This window comes from Aquarana catesbeiana, linkage group LG07, assembly GCF_042186555.1.
Source record: "Aquarana catesbeiana isolate 2022-GZ linkage group LG07, ASM4218655v1, whole genome shotgun sequence".
Taxonomy (NCBI): Eukaryota; Metazoa; Chordata; class Amphibia; order Anura; family Ranidae; genus Aquarana; species Aquarana catesbeiana.
In genome coordinates this window covers 343,613,232-343,633,706 of record NC_133330.1, presented here as the reverse complement: position 1 = coordinate 343,633,706, position 20,475 = coordinate 343,613,232, and the positions used below count along the sequence as shown (strand labels likewise).

The 20,475-nt window shown below is 46.3% G+C and overlaps 1 protein-coding gene across 1 annotated transcript in view; it reads left to right on the top strand.

Moving 5' to 3' along the window:
- The window catches only part of LOC141103907 (von Willebrand factor C domain-containing protein 2-like), a 33,913-nt gene extending 15,038 nt beyond the window's left edge, over window positions 1–18,875 (top strand). Inside the window, exons 2-3 of the mRNA XM_073593976.1 lie at window positions 11,123–11,252; window positions 14,821–18,875. Coding sequence (XP_073450077.1) covers window positions 11,123–11,252; window positions 14,821–15,008 — 318 coding nt within the window. The 3' untranslated portion in view covers window positions 15,009–18,875. The remainder of the gene's footprint in view (window positions 1–11,122; window positions 11,253–14,820) is intronic.
- Window positions 18,876–20,475: the final 1,600 nt, after the last annotated feature.

Sequence of the window (20,475 nt, the reverse complement as noted above, 5' to 3'; positions counted from 1 at the left end):
GATGATTATTATCGGGTGATTGATCTGTGATGATTATTATCAGGTGATTGATCTGTGATAATTATTATTGGATGATTGATCTGTGATGATTATTGGATGATTGATCTGTGAAGATTATTATTGGATGATTGATCTGTGATGATTATTATCAGGTGATTGATCTGTGATGATTATTATTGGATGATTGATCTGTGATGATTATTGAATGATTGATCTGTGATGATATTTATCGGGTGATTGATCTGTGAAGATTATTATTGGGTGATTGATCTGTGAAGATTTTTATTGGGTGATTGATCTGTGATGATTATTATTGGGTGATTGATCTGTGATGATTATTATTGGGTGATTGATCTGTGATGATTATTATTGGATGATTGATCTGTGATGATTATTGAATGATTGATCTGTGATGATATTTATCGGGTGATTGATCTGTGAAGATTATTATTGGGTGATTGATCTGTGAAGATTTTTATTGGGTGATTGATCTGTGATGATTATTATTGGGTGATTGATCTGTGATGATTATTATTGGGTGATTGATCTGTGATTGATCTGTGATGATTATTATTGGGTGATTGATCAGTGATGATTATTATTGGGTGATTGATCTGTGAAGATTTTTATTGGGTGATTGATCTGTGATGATTATTATTGGGTGATTGATCTGTGAAGATTTTTATTGGGTGATTGATCTGTGAAGATTATTATTGGGTGATTGATCTGTGATGATTATTATTGGGTGATTGATCTGTGATTGATCTGTGATGATTATTATTGGGTGATTGATCTGTGATGATTATTATTGGGTGATTGATCTGTGATGATTAATATTGGGTGATTTATCTGTGAAGATTATCGGGTGATTGATCTGTGATGATTATTATTGGGTGATTGATCTGTGATGATTATTATCGGGTGATTGATCTGTGATGATTATTATTGGGTGGTTGATCTGTGATGATTATTTTTGGGTGATTGATCTGTGATGATTATCGGGTGATTGATCTGTGATGATTATTGGGTGATTGATCTGTGAAGATTATTATTGGGTGATTGATCTGTGATGATGATTATCGGGTGATTGATCTGTGATGATTATCAGTGTTTGTCGGTCTCTTCTGTGTCAGGGAAATCTCGTATTTAGCATCCTCCTCCATGTTTCCATCCTGAAATGCGATTTATAAGTCTCCGGAGAGGACGCAGTCTTCGGGTCATCACAGCTGTAAATGTATCGCGTGTAAAGACCGAGGGAGCCAATAAAAGATGAAAGTTTTACCATTTTTACGGCCGTTTTAGTGCTGGATCTGGAACACAGCGGAATATTCCCCGATTATCTCCCAGTGCATGGAGTGCGAGATAGAGAACGCCAATTTCTGCGACTCTTACCCGACGTGCTCCATGCCCTGCCTGTCATATATTCACCACGCTGATTAATGGAGGTGTTAATAACTCTCATTGGTCTTGGCGTTGCCTGGCGGAAAGTACACCGCGGGAGCGTCCATGGGCGGGTTACATGATTGGCTGCCCAGAGCTGATCTAAAAATCACACATGAGAAATGGGTTCTGTGTGCGTCCCTAACACTGGCCCCGCCCCCATTACACGGGACAATGGGAGTCACAATTGTTGTCATCTGTTTCTGGGGGAAGTGTCAGAGGATCCGGCTCTGATTTCATCTTTAATGAGATTTCCGGCATGTAGGGAACATCTGGGGAAGTGGAGGGTTAACCAGTCCCAGCTGTGCGGGATGGAGCAACGGGGGGATCCGGACCTGACATGTCCTGTACAAGGCTGGGGGCCCCTGGGGGGGGGGGGACGACACATGAGAAGGGCCCTGTCTGGAAAACAAACAAAGCTGGGGGCCCCTTTGGGTATGACATAGGAAGGGCCTCGTCTGTCCTCTATACAAGGCTAGGGGCCCCCAATGGTATTACATGAGAAGGGCCCTGTGTGTCCTGTATACAAGACTTGGGGAAACATTTCCTCAGTCTCCCTTCCCCCAGTAATCAGACTGTACATTGTAACTTTGAGGAAATTCCGCCTCCTCCTTCTACAAATTTGTAGGAGAGAGGCGGCAGCAGGGGCTGATCTGTGTCAGGCATTTGTGAAGACGTCCACTCATCATGAAGAATATATCTGATGAATATTAGTACTTCCCCTCCCCCCACCTGTGCGGACCCCTCGGAGTGTCTCCAGGTGGAAGTAATATGGGATCTCCGATGATTGTGGATTGGGCAATCGGCACACAAGGCTCATCTGTTCTCCAGGCCGCCTTTTATCCGTAAAATCGTTCCCAGCAGTTCCCTCGCCATCCGGAGATTGGAAATCTTTCTGTTTGGTCGGGAAGTGATAACACCCGGAGGGGGGGGGGTCTCCTGTACTGCATGGAATGTGTGCGCTCAGGAAATTCTTCCCTAATAATGGGATTATACAGACCTGGCTGTAGACCAATCACAGAGATCCAATCACACGCCAGAAAGAGGTCCGGTCTGATATGGGGACCTGTATAGGGGGAGGGGGTCACACTGAGGTTGGAATCATAGGGGCCACATTCCACCCTGAACCCAAACTGTGGCTCCAGGGCTGCATCGGGCCCCTGTGGCACTTATTGTGTGGCCCCTCGGAGCCCCAGAGGACTGCAGTCTGTGATTAGTGCAGGAAAAGGAAAGATTATTCAGCCTACTAGAGATACATTGTTTAGAAATTGTATCCTTTCCTCTCATCTCTTTATCTTCTGTTTTTTTTTTTTATTTTCTCCCATCTTATCATTCACAAATAGGCGAGATCTCCAACACTCTCCTGCAACGCGACCCCCAATATCCAACCATTTCTACAGCATGTCTGCAGTCTCTGATCATCTCCTGTACTATGTCCGCAGTCTCTGATCGTCTCCTGTACTATGTCCGCAGTCTCTGATCATCTCCTGTATTATGTCTGCAGTCTCTGATCATCTCCTGTACTATGTCTGCAGTCTCTGATCATCTCCTGTATTATGTCTGCAGTCTCTGACCATCTCCTTTGCTATGTCTGCAGTCTCTGACCATCTTCTGTACTATGTCTGCAGTCTCTGATCGTCTCCTGTACTATGTCCGCAGTCTCTGATCGTCTCCTGTATCATGTCCGCAGTCTCTGATCGTCTCCTGTACTATGGCTGCAGTCTCTGATCGTCTCCTGTACTATGTCTGCAGTCTCTGATCATCTCCTGTACTATGTCTGCAGTCTCTGATCATCTCCTGTATTATGTCTGCAGTCTCTGATCATCTCCTGTATTATGTCTGCAGTCTCTGATCATCTCCTGTATTATGTCTGCAGTCTCTGATCTTCTCCTGTACTATGTCTGCAGTCTCTGATCATCTCCTGTATTATGTCTGCAGTCTCTGATCATCTCCTGTACTATGTCTGCAGTCTCTGATCATCTCCTGTATTATGTCTGCAGTCTCTGATCATCTCCTGTATTATGTCTGCAGTCTCTGATCATCTCCTGTACAATGTCTGCAGTCTCTGATCATCTCCTGTACAATGTCTGCAGTCTCCCCTTCCCCCAAGTTAAGGGCATGTTGCCTGGTATGGTTCAGGAGGGGGGCTGGCGCTCGCTCCTCCCCCTGCTTTCCTGACCTGCCGGGCTGCATGCTCGGATAAGGGTCTGGTATGGATTTTTTTCGAATCATCTTCCAGGGCAGCATCCGAGAGATAGGCTCCTCCTCCCTAAAACAGGAAACACATTAGTCCACCATTATAAATTTCACACTCTTACCTGTGTGCCTCAGTTGTTTGTGTTTCCTCCGGACCCACAGGAGCTGCAAGAACGTTTGTTATTTTATTTTCACCTGTCTCTGTGCTTGTTGCAGGAGACCCCCTGCCAGCATCCCATACAGCCCAAGGGGCTTTGGGAGGGCGAGCAGGCGCAGCACTGGGCAACATTGCTCAAAGCCTGAGATTTCGCCCCTACTGAGGGGTCTGCGATCATCCCCCCAAGCTGCAGGAGGACTCTGTCATCCCCACCCCATGCCGCTGTTAGGCCTGTGTATGCTTCCGCAAGCACCCCCCTCTGGCTTTCCGCAGAATCTGGAGCCCGCCAGGGGGGATGGATACATGCATAGATGGGCGCCCCCCCCCCCGCCGCCGACCGCTGCCGAAAACCTCAGCAGCAGAGGGTCTAGCAGGGAGGGTTTTGCACCTTCTAAATTAGGTCCCTGGTGGCTGCGGCTGTCCCCCCAAACGAATCCACCGCTCTCCGGGCAGCGCAGCAGCGTCCTCACCGCCACAGGCCGCTACAGGAAGTCGGGGGTGTACCAAGATGGCGCCGAGGAAGTTCCGCTTCCGGGTTGGCGGCCATTTTCCCGTAGTCTATCTACTACGGAGATAGAGCAGGGACACCTAGGGGCGGGAAGTTTAAAAAAAAAAAAAAAAGAGAAAGAAAACAGAATACAAATAGCAAATTTGTTCAATGCTACCCTTCACTACCAGCACAGTTACTCTACAATACAGCGGCATGTGCAGGTGTGTCCACCAACCTGCACGGGGTCAGCCGGGGGCGGGGCCGGAGCTTATGCAGGAAGCAGATAAAAAGGCCTCTAAGCAGAGGATCCTGGTGGCTGATCATGTCTGACGCTTCCCCACCCTGCCCTGCAGATCCTGAAATCAGGACAGCTCCAAGGTAAGCCAGAATATTCTTGAATTATCTCTGTCTTAACCTCTTTACTGCCTATCTACAGGCAGTTCCTTTGACCACCTGAACTCACGGGGTTTTTTTTTTGTTCTCTATGCTCGCTTGCAGGCAAAGACCCCTGAGGAAAGGAAGGCTAAAGGCAAAACATGTGCCTCATGCAGCCACAGGCTTTCCCCAGATTGGAAAAAGCCCCTGTGTCAGAAATGCTTAGACAAAATGGTGGCAAAAGAATCACAGGGATTTTTGAAAGACCTGCTCAATTCTTTTAAGAAAGAAATTCAGAGCACCATGGCACCACTACGCTCAGCTATAGAGAAATTAGAAACGCCAGCAAGTGTCGCTCAGGCCAGTATCCCATCTACCAGCGGAACACACATTCCAAGGGAGAACAAGGTACAGGCAGAACAAGAGGTGGATTCAGATGAATCTGAACAATCTGAATCAGAAGACGGTATCTGTTCAGACTCAGAGGAGGAAGATGACACGACAGACTGCAACCTGTTTCCTTCTGAGGACACAGACAGTCTTCTCAAAGCCATCACTGACACTCTAGGCATTAAAGAACAGAAAACCGCAGAACTCACTATGCATGACAGAATGTACAAAGGGCTCCAGCCCAAGAAGCCAAGAACGTTCCCGGTACACCAAACACTTAAAGACATAGTCAAAAAGGAATGGGAAGACCCAGAGAAAAAGCTTTTCATCCCCGCCACAATCAAACGCAGATACCCGTTTGCGGAAGCAGACACCAAAACCTGGGCTAAATGCCCCAAGGTGGATGCCTCTCTGGCAAAAATCACGAACAAATCGGACTTGGCTTTTGATGACGCAGGTACCCTCAGCGACCCCATGGACAAGAAAATAGAAGCTCTCCTGAAAAGGGCATGGGAAGCAGGGGCGGCAAACCTAAATCCGGCTATTGCTTCCACCTGCACAGCCCGAACCTTGCTAATCTGGCTAACCCAGCTGCAAGATCTATTGGAGAACGACACACCCAGGGAGGAACTAATTAAAACCATCCCCACACTAACTAGAGCGGCAGCTTTCTTGGCAGATGCTTCAGCAGAAACTGTCAGAATATCCTCTAGGACCACGGCACTACTAAACTCGGCCCGCAGAGCCCTGTGGTTAAAATCCTGGGGGGGGGATGCACCTTCCAAGAACCGTTTATGTGGCATACCATTCACTGGAGACCTACTGTTTGGTCCCGAACTAGAAACAGTCCTGGATAGGACTGCAGCAAAAAATAAGGGGTTCCCTCAAACCAAGAAGAGACAAGGGAAGGCGCCCTTTCGGCATTTCAAGAAATTCAATAAGCCAGGGGCAAAAAAGCACTGGGGTCAACAAAACAAGAAAGGCAAAGGTGAATTCATCCTCAAGCCTAATACCCAAAAGAACAAAAAACAATGACTGCCTTCAGGTGGGGGGCAGATTGGCGGCTTTCTCCCACCAATGGGAGGAGATAACAGAAAACAAATTCATACTGCGCACCATAGCGGACGGTTACGCAATAGAATTCTCCAACCGCCCCCCAACCAAATACTTAGCGACCATGCTACCCAAGGACAGCAATCAAGCAAAGGTGTTTCTAGAATCCCTACAGAAACTATTAGATCAGAAGGTGATTTGTCACGTTCCCCAAGAGGAGGAACAGAAGGGCTTCTACTCACACATCTTCGCAAAAAGAAAACCATCAGGCAAACTAAGGCTGATACTAAACCTCAAACCACTCAACCGAGGAATAAGATACAAGAGATTCAGAATGGAATCTATCTATTCAATCAGGAACATCCTACCGCAGGAGACATTCATGGCAACACTAGACTTACAGGATGCCTACCTACATGTCCCCATAAGGAAGGATCACCAAAGGTTTCTAAGGTTCGCAATCCAGGGGCCAGCAGCTACGCTGCACCTACAGTACACAGCTCTCCCCTTCGGAATCTCCTCAGCTCCAAGAATATTCTCAAAAATAATGGCGGAAGCGCTAAAAGGTCTAAGACAGGAGGGTATTGGAACAATACCATACTTAGACGACCTCCTGTTCTTTGCGGACTCAGCAGCAATCCTAGAAAACAACCTGCGCAAGAGTATGATCTATCTGCAAAACCTGGGATGGTTAATAAACGCAGAGAAATCGCAAATGATCCCAAGCCAGAGAGTAGTGTACCTGGGATACGTGCTGGACTCCAGACTGTCAAAAATTTTCCTAACAAAGGAAAAAGACGTAAAAATGACACAAGCAATTACGTCCCTGCTAAGGAACCATTCCACAACGATCAGGCACGGAATGTCCGTACTAGGACTGATGACGTCTTCCATTCCAGCCATCACCTGGGCACAAATTCACATGCGACCCTTACAGAACTACATTCTGTCCCAATGGGATGGCAGGCAAGCATCCCTAGAAAAATCCATTCCCGTCCCCGCCACAGTCAAACAAACACTCTACTGGTGGCTCAACCCACTTCGGGTCATCGAGGGGCGCAGATGGGCTCAAGTCAATCCAGTCAGCATCACCACCGATGCAAGCGCCCTAGGATGGGGAGCCCACATGAAAGGGCGGTTCTCGCAAGGGAAATGGACACCCAAATGGGCACGAGCCTCCTCAAACTTGAGAGAGCTGAAAGCTGTGGGGGAAGCGCTAAAAACCTTCAAGCCAGCATTACAGGGGAAGGATGTAAAGATACAATCAGACAACGCAACGACAGTCGCATACCTAAACAGACAAGGGGGCACAAAATCCCAAAAACTGATGAGACTGACACAATCTATCCTACTGTGGACAGAAGTGAACATAAGATCGATATCCGGTATTCATCTAAAAGGAACAGACAATACAGTGGCAGATTTCCTGAGCCGGAAAACGATAAAAACACACGGAATGGTCCCTAAACCAAACAACCTTCACTCAAATCACCCAGAAGTGGGGAATACCCGAAGTAGACCTATTTGCTTCCAGGGCGAATGCAAAATCTCCGATATTTTTCTCCCTGGACCCTACAGATGGCAACAGCGGGGTGGATGCTTTCAACCAAAACTGGAAATGGCATCTGTGCTATGCATTCCCTCCAACTGCCATAATCCCAAAAGTAATCCAAAAAATCAAGGCAGAGAAAACAACAGTGATACTAATAGCACCACACTGGCCCCAGAGAGCATGGTTCAGTCATTTAAAAAATCTCAGCATACAACCTCAGCTGACACTGACGGACCGCCCGGATCTACTGTCACAAGGCCCAGTCAACCATCCGAACCACAAAATCTTGAAGCTCTCGGCTTGGTTACTGAGAGGGTAAAACTCCAGAACAAAGGCCTGTCAGACAGAGTAATCAACACCATCTTAAACAGCAGAAAGCCGGTAACGAGAGCCATCTATGAGAAAATAAGGAAAAAATTTGTTTCTTGGTACGAAGACAGACCAATCTCCAACGGTGGGATAATTCCAATAGTTTTGGACTTCCTACAAGATGGTGCAGACAAAAACATATCACCAAGTACCCTGAAAGTACAGGTTGCAGCACTTTCCTCGGTCATGGATACTAGACTAGCGGAAGACCCGCTGATAAGACGATTCCTCATAGCTCTTAAAAGATCCAAACCAGCCAAATTGTACAAAACTCCCACCTGGGACATGGGCACAGTACTTAAGGGCTTTCTTTCCCCTCCGTTTGAACCTATCGAGGACAGCTCAGACAAAAACCTCACGTTAAAGACTGCGCTCCTTCTGGCCTTAGTATCCGCCAGAAGAGTGAGTGAGATCCAAGCTCTATCTTCAATAGAACCATACTGTCTAATACATCTGGACAAGATAATTCTCTCTCCAGATCCGGCCTTTCTACCCAAGGTCTCTTCTACATTTCACAAAACCCAAAACATCGTCATACCCTCACTTCCAACAACCATGGATAGTAGGAAAAGAAACATTTACAGCAAACTTGATGTAAGGAACACGCTCATAGCGTATCTCGAAAGAACAAAAGAATGGCGTAGAACGACCTCCCTCTTCATCCTCTACGCAGGAATCAACAGAGGGAAACAAGCTTCAAAAAGCACCATCAGCAGATGGATAAGGATGGCCATACAGATTACCTATAAGGCACAGAATCTCACTCCACCTAGTGAAATCAGAGCGCACTCAACTAGAGCCTGGGCAACCTCGGCCGCAGAGAAAGCAGGGGCAACTCTGGAGCAGATCTGCAGGGCAGCGACATGGTCGAGCTTCAGTACTTTCGCTAAGCACTACCGCATAGACCAGCTGTCTGACCAAGACCAAGCATTTGGTCGTAAAGTGCTCCAGTCTCTAACCCCACCCTAGTAAGTATTGCTTGATATATCCTCTCGGATGCTGCCCTGGAAGACGATTCGAGAAAACAGAGTTAGGTACCTGGTAACTCTTTTTCTAAGAAGTCTTCCAGGGCAGCACTAGTTCCCACCCTTGAAACAACAAAAACCAGGTACAGAGGGGGAGCTTGCAGCTTACAGGGAATTCCTTCGGTGCTTTAACATAACTGAGGCACACAGGTAAGAGTGTGAAATTTATAATGGTGGACTAATGTGTTTCCTGTTTTAGGGAGGAGGAGCCTATCTCTCGGATGCTGCCCTGGAAGACTTCTTAGAAAAAGAGTTACCAGGTACCTAACTCTGTTTTTTTGGGGGGGGGGAACCCCGTGTCGTTTTTAAAAAAAAAATTGGCATAGGGTTCCCTCCCCCCCACGCTGTATTTTTTTCATAATTTTTAATGTATTTTTTACATTCAGTTGTCAGTGGAGAACCCGCTGATGGCTGAGGAGTCATCCGTTGTTAAGGACACGGCCGCTAGCTTTCCAGCCCGCTCCTTAGCAACCAGCTCAATGCGATAAATTACTGCATGAAAAGTCAATCAAACACCGCAATCATTATTTAATGCAAAATTCTTAGTGAATTGCACTTTCAAAACTGATTTACCGCAAGCTCTATTTTACTGAATATTATTGGCCGTTATTTAACTCTTAGTGAATTGACCGCAGTTGGTCAGTTATTCTAAAATATTCCAACATTTTCAGGAACTTCCACTTTGGTTGCAATAATCTGCAGCCATGAAAAGCTCTTTGCTGATAGCGCCACCTGCAGACCATTCAGCAGATTGCAGAGAAGGAAGGGGAGCATTTCATACATTTGTTGCACTTTGTAAAGTTTTGCGGATTTTTTTATTCTCTGGTTCACACTCGTGAATGGGGGGCCGCCGCCGATTACATGGCAGAACCCCAGAGGGTTCCCCGCCATTAGCTACAGGAGGAAGACCCATTGACGTCCACGTCCAGGGCCAATCGTTTGCAGGTGATTGCTGCAGGAGCTGCCAGCTCCCATCGCCTTCAGGGGGGCAGCTAATCTCCAGGAACCCCCCATGTGATTTCAGGTGTGAATGGGCCCTTTATCCTTTATGCATTGGGGGAGGGGGCAAAAAGCAGTTTTACTTAGCTGGTCCTCTGCTCTACTTTGTAGGCAGCTGGCGCTCTCCTCTCCTCCCCAACCTTGTCTGGTCCTCGGCATCCTCATGTCCAATGTAGAGGACCTTACACTACCCGGGAGTAGCAGAGCGGAGGATCCGGTGAGGAAATTCATTTTCCTGGTCCCCTAGACCAGGCATTTAACCCTTGCAGTGCAGGGGTAGACCCATTTAGTTGCATAGCATGGGTTGTCGGCACCTTGGGCAAGGCAAGTAATTTGCGCCCCCTAACGCATGGACTTTTAAATACCTCGACCCTGATCACACGTCCCACATACCCCCCCCAGCCTGATCAGATCCCCCAGATCACCCCCCCAATTCCCTAAGACTTCCCCTCGACACGGGCCCCAAGACTTCCCCTCGACACGGGCCCCAAGACTTCCCCTCGACACGGGCCCCAAGACTTCCCATCGACACGGGGCCCCAAGACTTCCCATCGACACGGGGCCCCAAGACTTCCCATCGACACGGGGCCCCAAGACTTCCCATCGACACGGGGCCCCAAGACTTCCCATCGACACGGGGCCCCAAGACTCCCCATCGACACGGGGCCCCAAGACTTCCCATCGACACGGGCCCCAAGACTTCCCATCGACACGGGCCCCAAGACTTCCCATCGACACGGGCCCCAAGACTTCCCATCTACACGGGCCTCAAGATCTCCCATCTACACGGGCCCCAAGACTTCCAGCTTACACGGGCCTCAAGACTTCCCATCTACACGGGCCTCAAGATCTCCCGTCTACACGGGCCCCAAGACTTGCCGTCTACACGGACCCCAAGACTTGCCGTCTACACGGACCCCAAGACTTGCCGTCTACACAGACCCCAAGACTTGCCGTCTACACGGACCCCAAGACTTGCCGTCTACACGGGCCCCAAGACTTGCCATCTACACAGACCCCAAGACTTCCTCCTCTTCTCTGCATGGAGTCACTAACTTGTGTTTGATTTGTTGCAGCCCTCGGAGTGTGAGCAGTGCACCTGTGACATCGATGGCATCGCCCGCTGCTTGGTGGCTGACTGCGCCCCCCCACCATGTGTGAACCCCGTCTACGAGAAGGGGGAGTGCTGTCCCCGCTGCAAAGATGGTGAGTGACCCCGCAGCCATTACTGTCTGAACTAAGAACTGTCTGGGTTGCAGGGAAGTACCTAGGGTGTGCCAGCAGGGGGGGTCACAGGGCACAAAAACTGGGGGCACGGAGGTATGTCGGGGGTAAAATAGGAAACATTCAAAATGTCTCTATTCACACATCCCCGCAACTCTAAAAGGAAACAGGGACAGCGGACAAAAACAGGGACAGCGGACAAAAACAGGGACAGCGGACAAAAACAGGGACAGCGGACAAAAACAGAGACAGAGGACAAAAACAGAGACAGAGGACAAAAACAGAGACAGAGGACAAAAACAGGGACAGCGGACAAAAACAGAGACAGAGGACAAAAACAGAGACAGAGGACAAAAACAGAGACAGAGGACAAAAACAGGGACAGCGGACAAAAACAGGGACAGCGGACAAAAACAGGGACAGCGGACAAAAACAGGGACAGCGGACAAAAACAGGGACAGCGGACAAAAACAGAGACAGAGGACAAAAACAGAGACAGAGGACAAAAACAGAGACAGAGGACAAAAACAGGGACAGCGGACAAAAACAGAGACAGAGGACAAAAACAGAGACAGAGGACAAAAACAGAGACAGAGGACAAAAACAGGGACAGCGGACAAAAACAGGGACAGCGGACAAAAACAGGGACAGCGGACAAAAACAGGGACAGCGGACAAAAACAGGGACAGCGGACAAAAACAGGGACAGCGGACAAAAACAGAGACAGCGGACAAAAACAGACAGCGGTCGCACCAGCCTTGCGCATTACAACACTGAGATCTATTAAAAGGTAAAATTGCATATTCACAAACGAGTGATAAAATCAAGCAGATGATAAAAAGTAGACGTGTGCAGAACGAGAAAAATTTCAATTTCAATTCGTTATTTACATAAATTCATTTAGTTACATTTGTTTTCGGAATTCGTTTTGTTTATTCATATTCAAATCAATTAGAATTTTCTAATTTGAATTTGGATCGATTCGATAAGTTTTCAAATCAATTTCGAATAGTTTTCCAATCTCCAAAGAGAATAAAATAGAATAGAAAATAAAGGAATAGAATGAAAAAATAGAATAGAAAAGAAAAGAAGAGAATAGAATGGAATAGAATAAAAAGGAATCGATTATGATAAAAAAAGAATAGAATTAAATAGATTATAACCATCTTCTGAAATTAGAATAGAAAAGAATAGAATTAAAAAAAACAATAGAATAGAGTGAATAGAAATAATATAACCATTTTCCAAAATTCAAATAGAAACAAATCGAATTTGAATAGAATAGAAAAGAATAGAGTAGGATAGAAAATAACACAATAGTATAGAAAAAAACAATAGACTAGAATGAATACCATCTTCCTTTTCTAAGCTATGCTTTTCTATTCTATTCAAATTCGAATTGATTCTATTTGAATTTTGGGAAACGGTTATATTCTGCCTATTCTATTTTTTTAAAATTGTATTCTTTTTCTATTTGTTCTATTCTATTCAAATCTATTATTTTCTATTCTATTCAATTCAAATTGATTCTATTTGAATTTTGGGAAATGGTTATATTCTTTCTTTTCTATTCTATTCTATTGTTGTTTTTTTTTTATTCTTTTCTATTCTATTATAATCTAGGTATTCTTATTTGTCTATTCTATTCTTTTCTGTTCTATTCTTTTCTTATGTATTCGAATTCAAATTTATTCTATTTGAAATTCGAATTTCCGAAGATGGTTATATTTTATGTTATTCTATTCTATTTGTTTCTAGTATATTCTAGTCTATTCTGTTCTTTTATTTTCTATTCTATTGTGTTCTGTTTTACTCTACTCTTATATTCCATTCTTTTATTTTCTGTTATATTCTTTTCTATTCTAATATTTTTTTTCTATTCTATTAATTTAATTTTCTATTCTATTTTATTCTCTTTGGAAATACCAAAACTATTTGAATTCAAAAACTATTCGAATTTGATAACTTTTAGAATTCGAATTTGAAAACGATTCGAATTTCGATTTTTTTTTCATTGTTTCGAATTCGTTCATATTCGGTACTATTGTAACTCGGATACATCCGAATTTCCGAAAACTGAAAATTTGTCCGAATTTCAATTCAGGACGAAATGAACCGCATATGTCTAACAAAAAGTCCATTATATGCATCACCCAGCAAGATCTGCTGGCCAGTAAACTTGGGTGGGATGATAGTCCAAAGAAAGCCGCCGCGTTTCGAGGGGTATCCCCTCTACTTCAGAGCTCATCCCCGCAACACCTGACAACGCATGTACCGCCATGCACGGAGGTGTCACTCATTTTGAATAGCACCCCAACGCACCGATATGGTAGCAGGCAACATGTCCCCAGTGCCGCGCACCACAATGGAAACGCTCAACATTGCGGTGCGCTGCGTTTAAAAAGAAGTGTTGTGTCCGATTCTGGCTGAATCTACGGGTCAAACTGAATAAGCTGCCTATAGCAACGCACATTGGCGCAGGGCAGAGCGCATGTTGATGCATGAACAGTAACAAATCAGGTCCAAGGCCTCATTTACTTGTGCTTTGCTCACTGTAGGGCGATCTATGATGGAAGTTATCCTCCTCCTCCTTCCCCCTCTTTGCCTGCACCCGTCTGAGACACATCACAGGTCCCAGAAGGCTGCAGGTCCATTCACAAAGCGCAGCTTGCACATGCACAGTGGGAAGCCGGCTTTGCAGCCGCAAGGAGTCATGACTCACCTCCCTTAGTAAACCTGCCGGCACCGGGGACCAAAGACCGATGAAGAACCGGCCCGGCTGAGGACAGGGCTGGATCCCTGGACAGGTATTTGGCCTTTTAGGTAGTGTTTTAGCTGCTGACTTTTAATTTTCTTCACAGAGCCTGAAGATCCTTTTTAAGGGGGTAGGGCCACAGGGTTTCCCTCCCCCGAACAAGCCCTAAATGGGCCTTTTGCATGACACAAGTCAATTTGATTCCATCAATTGCATTTATTCCAAATGTAGAAGATGGAGACCATCGGGGGGGGGCGCTGTGAATTCCTGTGTTGGGGGTGGGGGTACACATATCCCTAGATGAGCCTCTTATGTTTTGCTACATCTCAGAGTCTGATCAGCACAGAAAAATGGCCAACGAAATATGATGGGGTCTATCTCCTGAGGATGACGAAATATAAAAGGGGGGGTGACGAAACATACAAGGGGATGACAAAACATACAAGTAGGATGACAAAACATACAAGAGGGGCAGCGTAACCTGTGCAGGTTTTGCTGCTAAACACTCAGGTCATCACTTCAAATTCTGGTCAGGACATTGTCTGCATGGAGTTTGGATGTTCTCCCTGTGCTGGTGTGAGTTTTCTTCCTGCATACCAAAGACTTGCTGGTAGGTCTGTTGGCCCTGTGGGATTGAAAGCTCCTTGGGGGCAGGGACTGATGTACAGCACTGTGTAAACTGATGGCGCTCTACAAAGATCTGTAACAAATAATTGCTGTGTAGTCACCTGAGAACTGCAATCAATAGGAGATGAAAGTGGATTTGAACTCGTCTCCCTTTTCCCCCCCTTGCAGGTCCGAATTGTTATGCCGATGCCACCCAGAAGCGGGTCATCCCGGCGGGGCAGTACGTCTGGGTGGACTCCTGCACCAAGTGCCGCTGCCACGATGGGCAGGATGTGGGCTACTGGGAAGGGAACCGCCTGGCCAAGTGTGAGAAGACCAAGAACTGCCACCCACAGGAGGGCCAAGAGAACTCGTAGAGGGCAAAGGCCACAGACACGGCTGATCTCCAGCTCTTTGGTCCCCCCTTGTAATGCCAATATCTCACCGATTGTACAACATGGCGGACATGGGGTGACCTTATTAGTATTCCTATCATCTTCTGTCTTATATCTTATTCACAGTCTATAGGTCGTTTGGTGACAGTTCCGACCCTAAATATAGAATCAGCCCCAAGTTACATAGTTACATAGTAGGTGAGGTCGAAAAAAAGACACATCAAGTCCAACCTAAGTGTTCCTCTTATTTTATAGTTTGTGGCCTAGGGTCACTCTCACAATAGGGAAGAACTCCTCTTCAGTTTTAATTACTGTACATCTCTAAGGGTCAACAGGTGCTCCAAACTCCAACAGGTTGAACCATTCCCACAGTCAGTGCCACAGCCGGGTCCGGAAAGCAGCATTTTGTAGTGTAGAGAGGACCCTCGAGGAAGCTGCTGGAAATGTATTGGGCTGCCGTGCCCTTTCTAACAGTGACCCGCCCTTTGAGAAACCCTGCAGCTCTCCAACCCACCAATGGCAGCAGTTAGGCTTCAGTCCCCTTTGGTTTCAAAGTTTCCATTTGCAGAATAACTTGTGGAGATTCAGGGCACATACAGTGCCTTGAAAAAGTATTCATACCCCTTGACATTTTCCACATTTTGTCATGTTGCAACCAAAAACATAAAAGTATTTTATTGGAATTTTATGTGATAGACCAACACAAAGTGTCATATAATTGTGATGTGGAAGGAAAAATGATAAATGGTTTTCCAAATTTTTTACAAATAAATATGTGAAAAGTGTTGGGGGGCATTTGTATTCAGCCCCCTTGACTCTGATACCCCTAACTAAAATCTAGCGGAACCGATTGCCTTTAGAAGTCACCTAATTAGTAAATAGAGTCCATCTGTGTGTCATTTAATCTCAGTATAAATACAGCTGTTCTGTGAAGCCCGCAGAGGTTTGTTAGAGAACCTTAGTTAACAAACAGCATCATGGAGGGCAAGAAACACACCAGACAGGTCAGGGATAAAGTTGTGGAGAAGTATAAAGCAGGGTTAGGTTATACAAAAAATCTCCCAAGCTTTGAACATCTCATGGAGCTCTGTTCAATCCATCATCGGAAAATGGAAAGAGTATGGCACAACTGCAAACCTACCAAGACATGGCCGTCCACCTAAACTGACCAGCCGGGCAAGGAGAACATTCTTCAGAGAAGAGCCAAGAGGTCCATGGTAACTCTGGAGGAGCTGCAGAGATCCACAGCTCAGGTGGGAGAATCTGTCCACAGGACAACTATTAGTCGTGTTCTCCACAAATCTGACCTTTATGGAAGAGTGACAAGAAGAAAGACATTGGTGAAAGAAAGTCATAAGAAGTCCTGTTTGTAGTTTGTGAGAAGCCATGTGGAGGACACAGCAAACATGTGGAAGAAGGTGATCTGGTCAGATGAGACCAAAATTCAACTTTTTGCCCTAAAAGCAAAACGTTATGTGTGAAACATAGTGGTGGCAGCATCATGTTGTGGGGATGATTTTCTTCAGCAGGGACAGGGAAGCTGGTCAGAGTTGATGGAAGCATATTCATGTGCTAGAATGGCCCAGTCACAGTCCAGACCTAAATCACATTGAGAATCTGTGGCAAGACTTGAAAATTGCTGTTCACAGACGCTCTCCATCCAATCTGACAGAGCTTGAGATATTTTACAAAGAAGAATGGGCAAAAATGTCCCTCTCTAGATGTGCAAAGCTGGTAGAGACATCCTCAAAAAGACTTGCAGTTGTAATTGCAGCGAAAGGCGGTTCTACAAAGTATTGACTCCGGGGGGCGCCATACAAATACCCCCCCCCCCACACACTTTTCACATATTTATTTGTATCATTTATCATTTTCCTTCCACTTCACAATTATGTGCCACTTTGTGTTGGTCTATCACATAAAATATGTTTACGTTTTTGGTTGTAACATGATAAAATGTGGAAAATTTCAGGGGGTATGAATACTTTTTCAAGGTGCTGTAATACTCCCAAAAACAGCAAAAAAATCACAGGCCATCTATTTGCATGAAACTTGGTAACAGCCCTTTATGAGTTCCCGTTCAGCAATTACTGGTGGTCCTAATAATCAGTAACCACCGACCAACAGGATTCTGGTCCTCTGACCATACACAAGCAGCCACAGATTTCTTGGGCCTAGGTTTGGGTCTTCCAAGAGAACAAAAGCCCTTCCTTACCCTGGCTCCCCCCCCCCCCCCCCCCACTGGCAACCTCAAACCTCATCACACCCACCCTAGGATGCAAAGACCTCTACATTTACATCCTCATCAGACCAAGCTTAGGAGCAAGACCTCTACACTGATATCCTCACCACACCAACCCTAGGAGGCCAAAACCTCTACACTCTCTATGTCAAATCTAGGAGATGAAAACCTCAGCACTGACATCCTTCCCACACCAACCCTACGAGGTAAAGATCTCCACACTGACATTCTCATCACCCAAAGCCTAGGAGGCAAGCCCTTTACACTGACATCCTCATCAGGCCAAGCCTAGGAGGCAAGCCCTTTACACTGACATCCTCATCAGGCCAAGCCTAGGAGGCAAGCCCTCTACACTGACATCCTCACCTCACCAACCCTACGAGGCAAAGACTTCTACACTGACATTCTCATCACATCAAGCCTAGCAAACAAGACCTCTACATTGAAATCCACACCACGCCAAGCCTAGGAGTCAAGACCTCTACATTGAAATCCTCACCACGCCAAGCCTAGGAAGCAAGACCTCTACACTGACATTCTCAACACATCAAGCCTAGCAGACAAGACCTCTACATTGACATCCTCCTCAGCACACCAAGCATAGGAGGCAAGATCTCTACACTGACATCCTCACCACACCAAGCATAGGAGGCAAGACCTCTACACTGACATCCAAGCCAAGCCTAAGAGGCAAGACCTCTACATTGACATACTCACCACACCAAGCCTAGGAGGCAAGACCTCTACATTGACATTCAAGCCACACCAAGCCTAGGAAGCAAGATCTCTACACTGACATCCTCACCAAGCCAAGCCTAGGAGGCATGACCTCTGCATTGACATCCTCACCAAGCCAAGCCTGGGAGGCAAAGACCCTTCTAGGAAGTTGCTCCAATTATGTAACTTTTTCCCTCAGCTCACATCAATGGAATACCACCCTCAGTGACTGGCCAAGGTTGATATATATTCCTAACTCAATACATTTTATCTTCTCACACTAACCAAGGGAGAAATATCCTGAGTTTAGGAGAACCCTAGTGAGCACAGATAACATATTCATAGCTCAGGCTGACTACAGCCTAGCTACACCCACCCTCCATTCACTTAGGGACTCTCCAATTTAAGTCCCTATAGTATGTTTGCCACAATTCTGACTATGAGTACGACATTATATTCACAAAATAAGAAATCTGTAGAGTTTCTGGGGTGATTCGGACGACCTTTTATTTAGTTTAGTTTGACGCAGGTCATGGTACGAGATGAGGTACGAGGACTGAGGAGACTTGGTAAAGTTCTTTCTAGATTTCCTCTTTATAGCTACGGACAGATTGCCCCATCCGGCAGAGCCGCGTATGACGCCGCACAGTCAGGTGTGTTGAAGGTCACCCAGAGAATTTTATTACGGTTTTCCGTCCACAAATTAGATGCGAAACGTTTGGGGAAAATGTGGTGGAAACGCGCTGGACAAATCTCTGGAAAATACATCAATGTGTTTTATGACTTGTATGAGCTGATTATAGAACGCCCGTCTCTGGAACGCGGGGCGAGGAACGGCGGTGGGAGGACGCAGGAAATTTCTAACAATAAAATGAGTCTTTTGTAGCCGATTCCGAGTCTTTAATTCTATACGGTAACTTCTCTTCTCTGAGATGAAGAGTCTCCCGTCCCAATGATGACCTTCCATGAGGAATCCAGACCAATGTTCCCTTCTTCCCACAAGACAGATATTTCCAGGGATGAGGCGGGGGAGGGGGGCGGGGCAGGATGGGGAGGGACTTTGGCCAGAAATACACAATTATTGGTTATTATGTTCTTCCAGCATTTATATGGGTCTCTTCCTGAACCATCCTGGTAGGTTAAAGCTGAACAGGCAAACAATTTAATTCATAAATATGTTCCTCATTAACCAAAAAAGGATATAAATCTACTCTGTGTGCATCAAATGCCTCTGCAAACCCAGATATTACCTTGTACCCTATATACACTATCTTACCAAAAGTATTGGGACACCCGCCTTTACACGCACATGAGTTTAGGAGGGTGTCTATGGGAATGTTTGACCATTCTTCCAGAAGCCCATTCGTGTGGTCAGGCACTGATGTTGGACGAGAAGGCCTGGCTCACAATCTCCGCTCTAATTCATCCCAAAGGTGTTCTATCAGGTTGAGGTCAGGACTCTGTGCAGGCCAGTCAAGTTCCTCCACCCCAAACTCGCTCATCCATGTCTTTATGGACCTTGCTTTGTGGTCCAAATCATTTGGTGGAGGGGGGATTATGGTGTGGGGGGAGGGGGGATTATGGTGTGGGGGGAGGGGGGATTATGGTGTGGGGGTTGATTTTCAGGGGTTGGACTTGGCCCCGTAGTTCCAGTGAAGGGAACTCTTAAGGGGTCAGCATACCAAGACATTTTGGACAATTTCATGCTCCCAACTTTGTGGGAACAGTTTGGGGACAGCCCCTTCCTGTTCCAACATGACTGCACACCACTGCGAGCCGGGCCTTCTCGTCCATCACTGCCTGACCTCTGGAACTTTTGCCTTTAGTTATATGTTGTTGTTCCCTTGTTGTGGGGTCCGCTGCACGGCAGGGGACCCAATGCGCGTGGCCGGCAGACGTGTGGCTCTCGTGGGGGACCCAATGCGCATCGCGGGTGGCTGGTGGCGATTGTGGGCACGAGAGCCAGCACGGAGATTTGTGTGCGTAAACACACAAATCCCAGTTCTGACAGGGAAGAGGAGACATATCGTTTGTTCCTAGTAGGTAGGAACAGCAATATGTCTCCTCCCCCAGTCAATCACATCCCCATACAGTTAGAGCCCTTTCACACTGGCAGCGTGGCCGCATTAGCGGTAAAGCGTCGCTAGTATTAGTGACGCTTTACCGTCATTTTAAAGGCGCTTTTCAGCTGCTAGCGGGGCTCTTTTAGCCCCCCCCGCTAGGCGCTATTTTTAGCGCTAAAGTGCCTGGAAAACACCTCCAGTGTGAAAGGGTTCTAAGAAACACTAACTAGGACACACATTTAACCCCTTGATCGCCCCCTAGTGTTAACCCCTTCCCCGTCAGTGACATTTATACAGTAAATTGGTGCATTTTTATAGCACCAATCGCTGTATAAATGTCAGTGGACATAAATGTGTGTCAAAGTGTACGATCTGTCCGCTGCAATGTCGCAGTCCCGATAAAAATCGCTGATCACCGCCATTACTA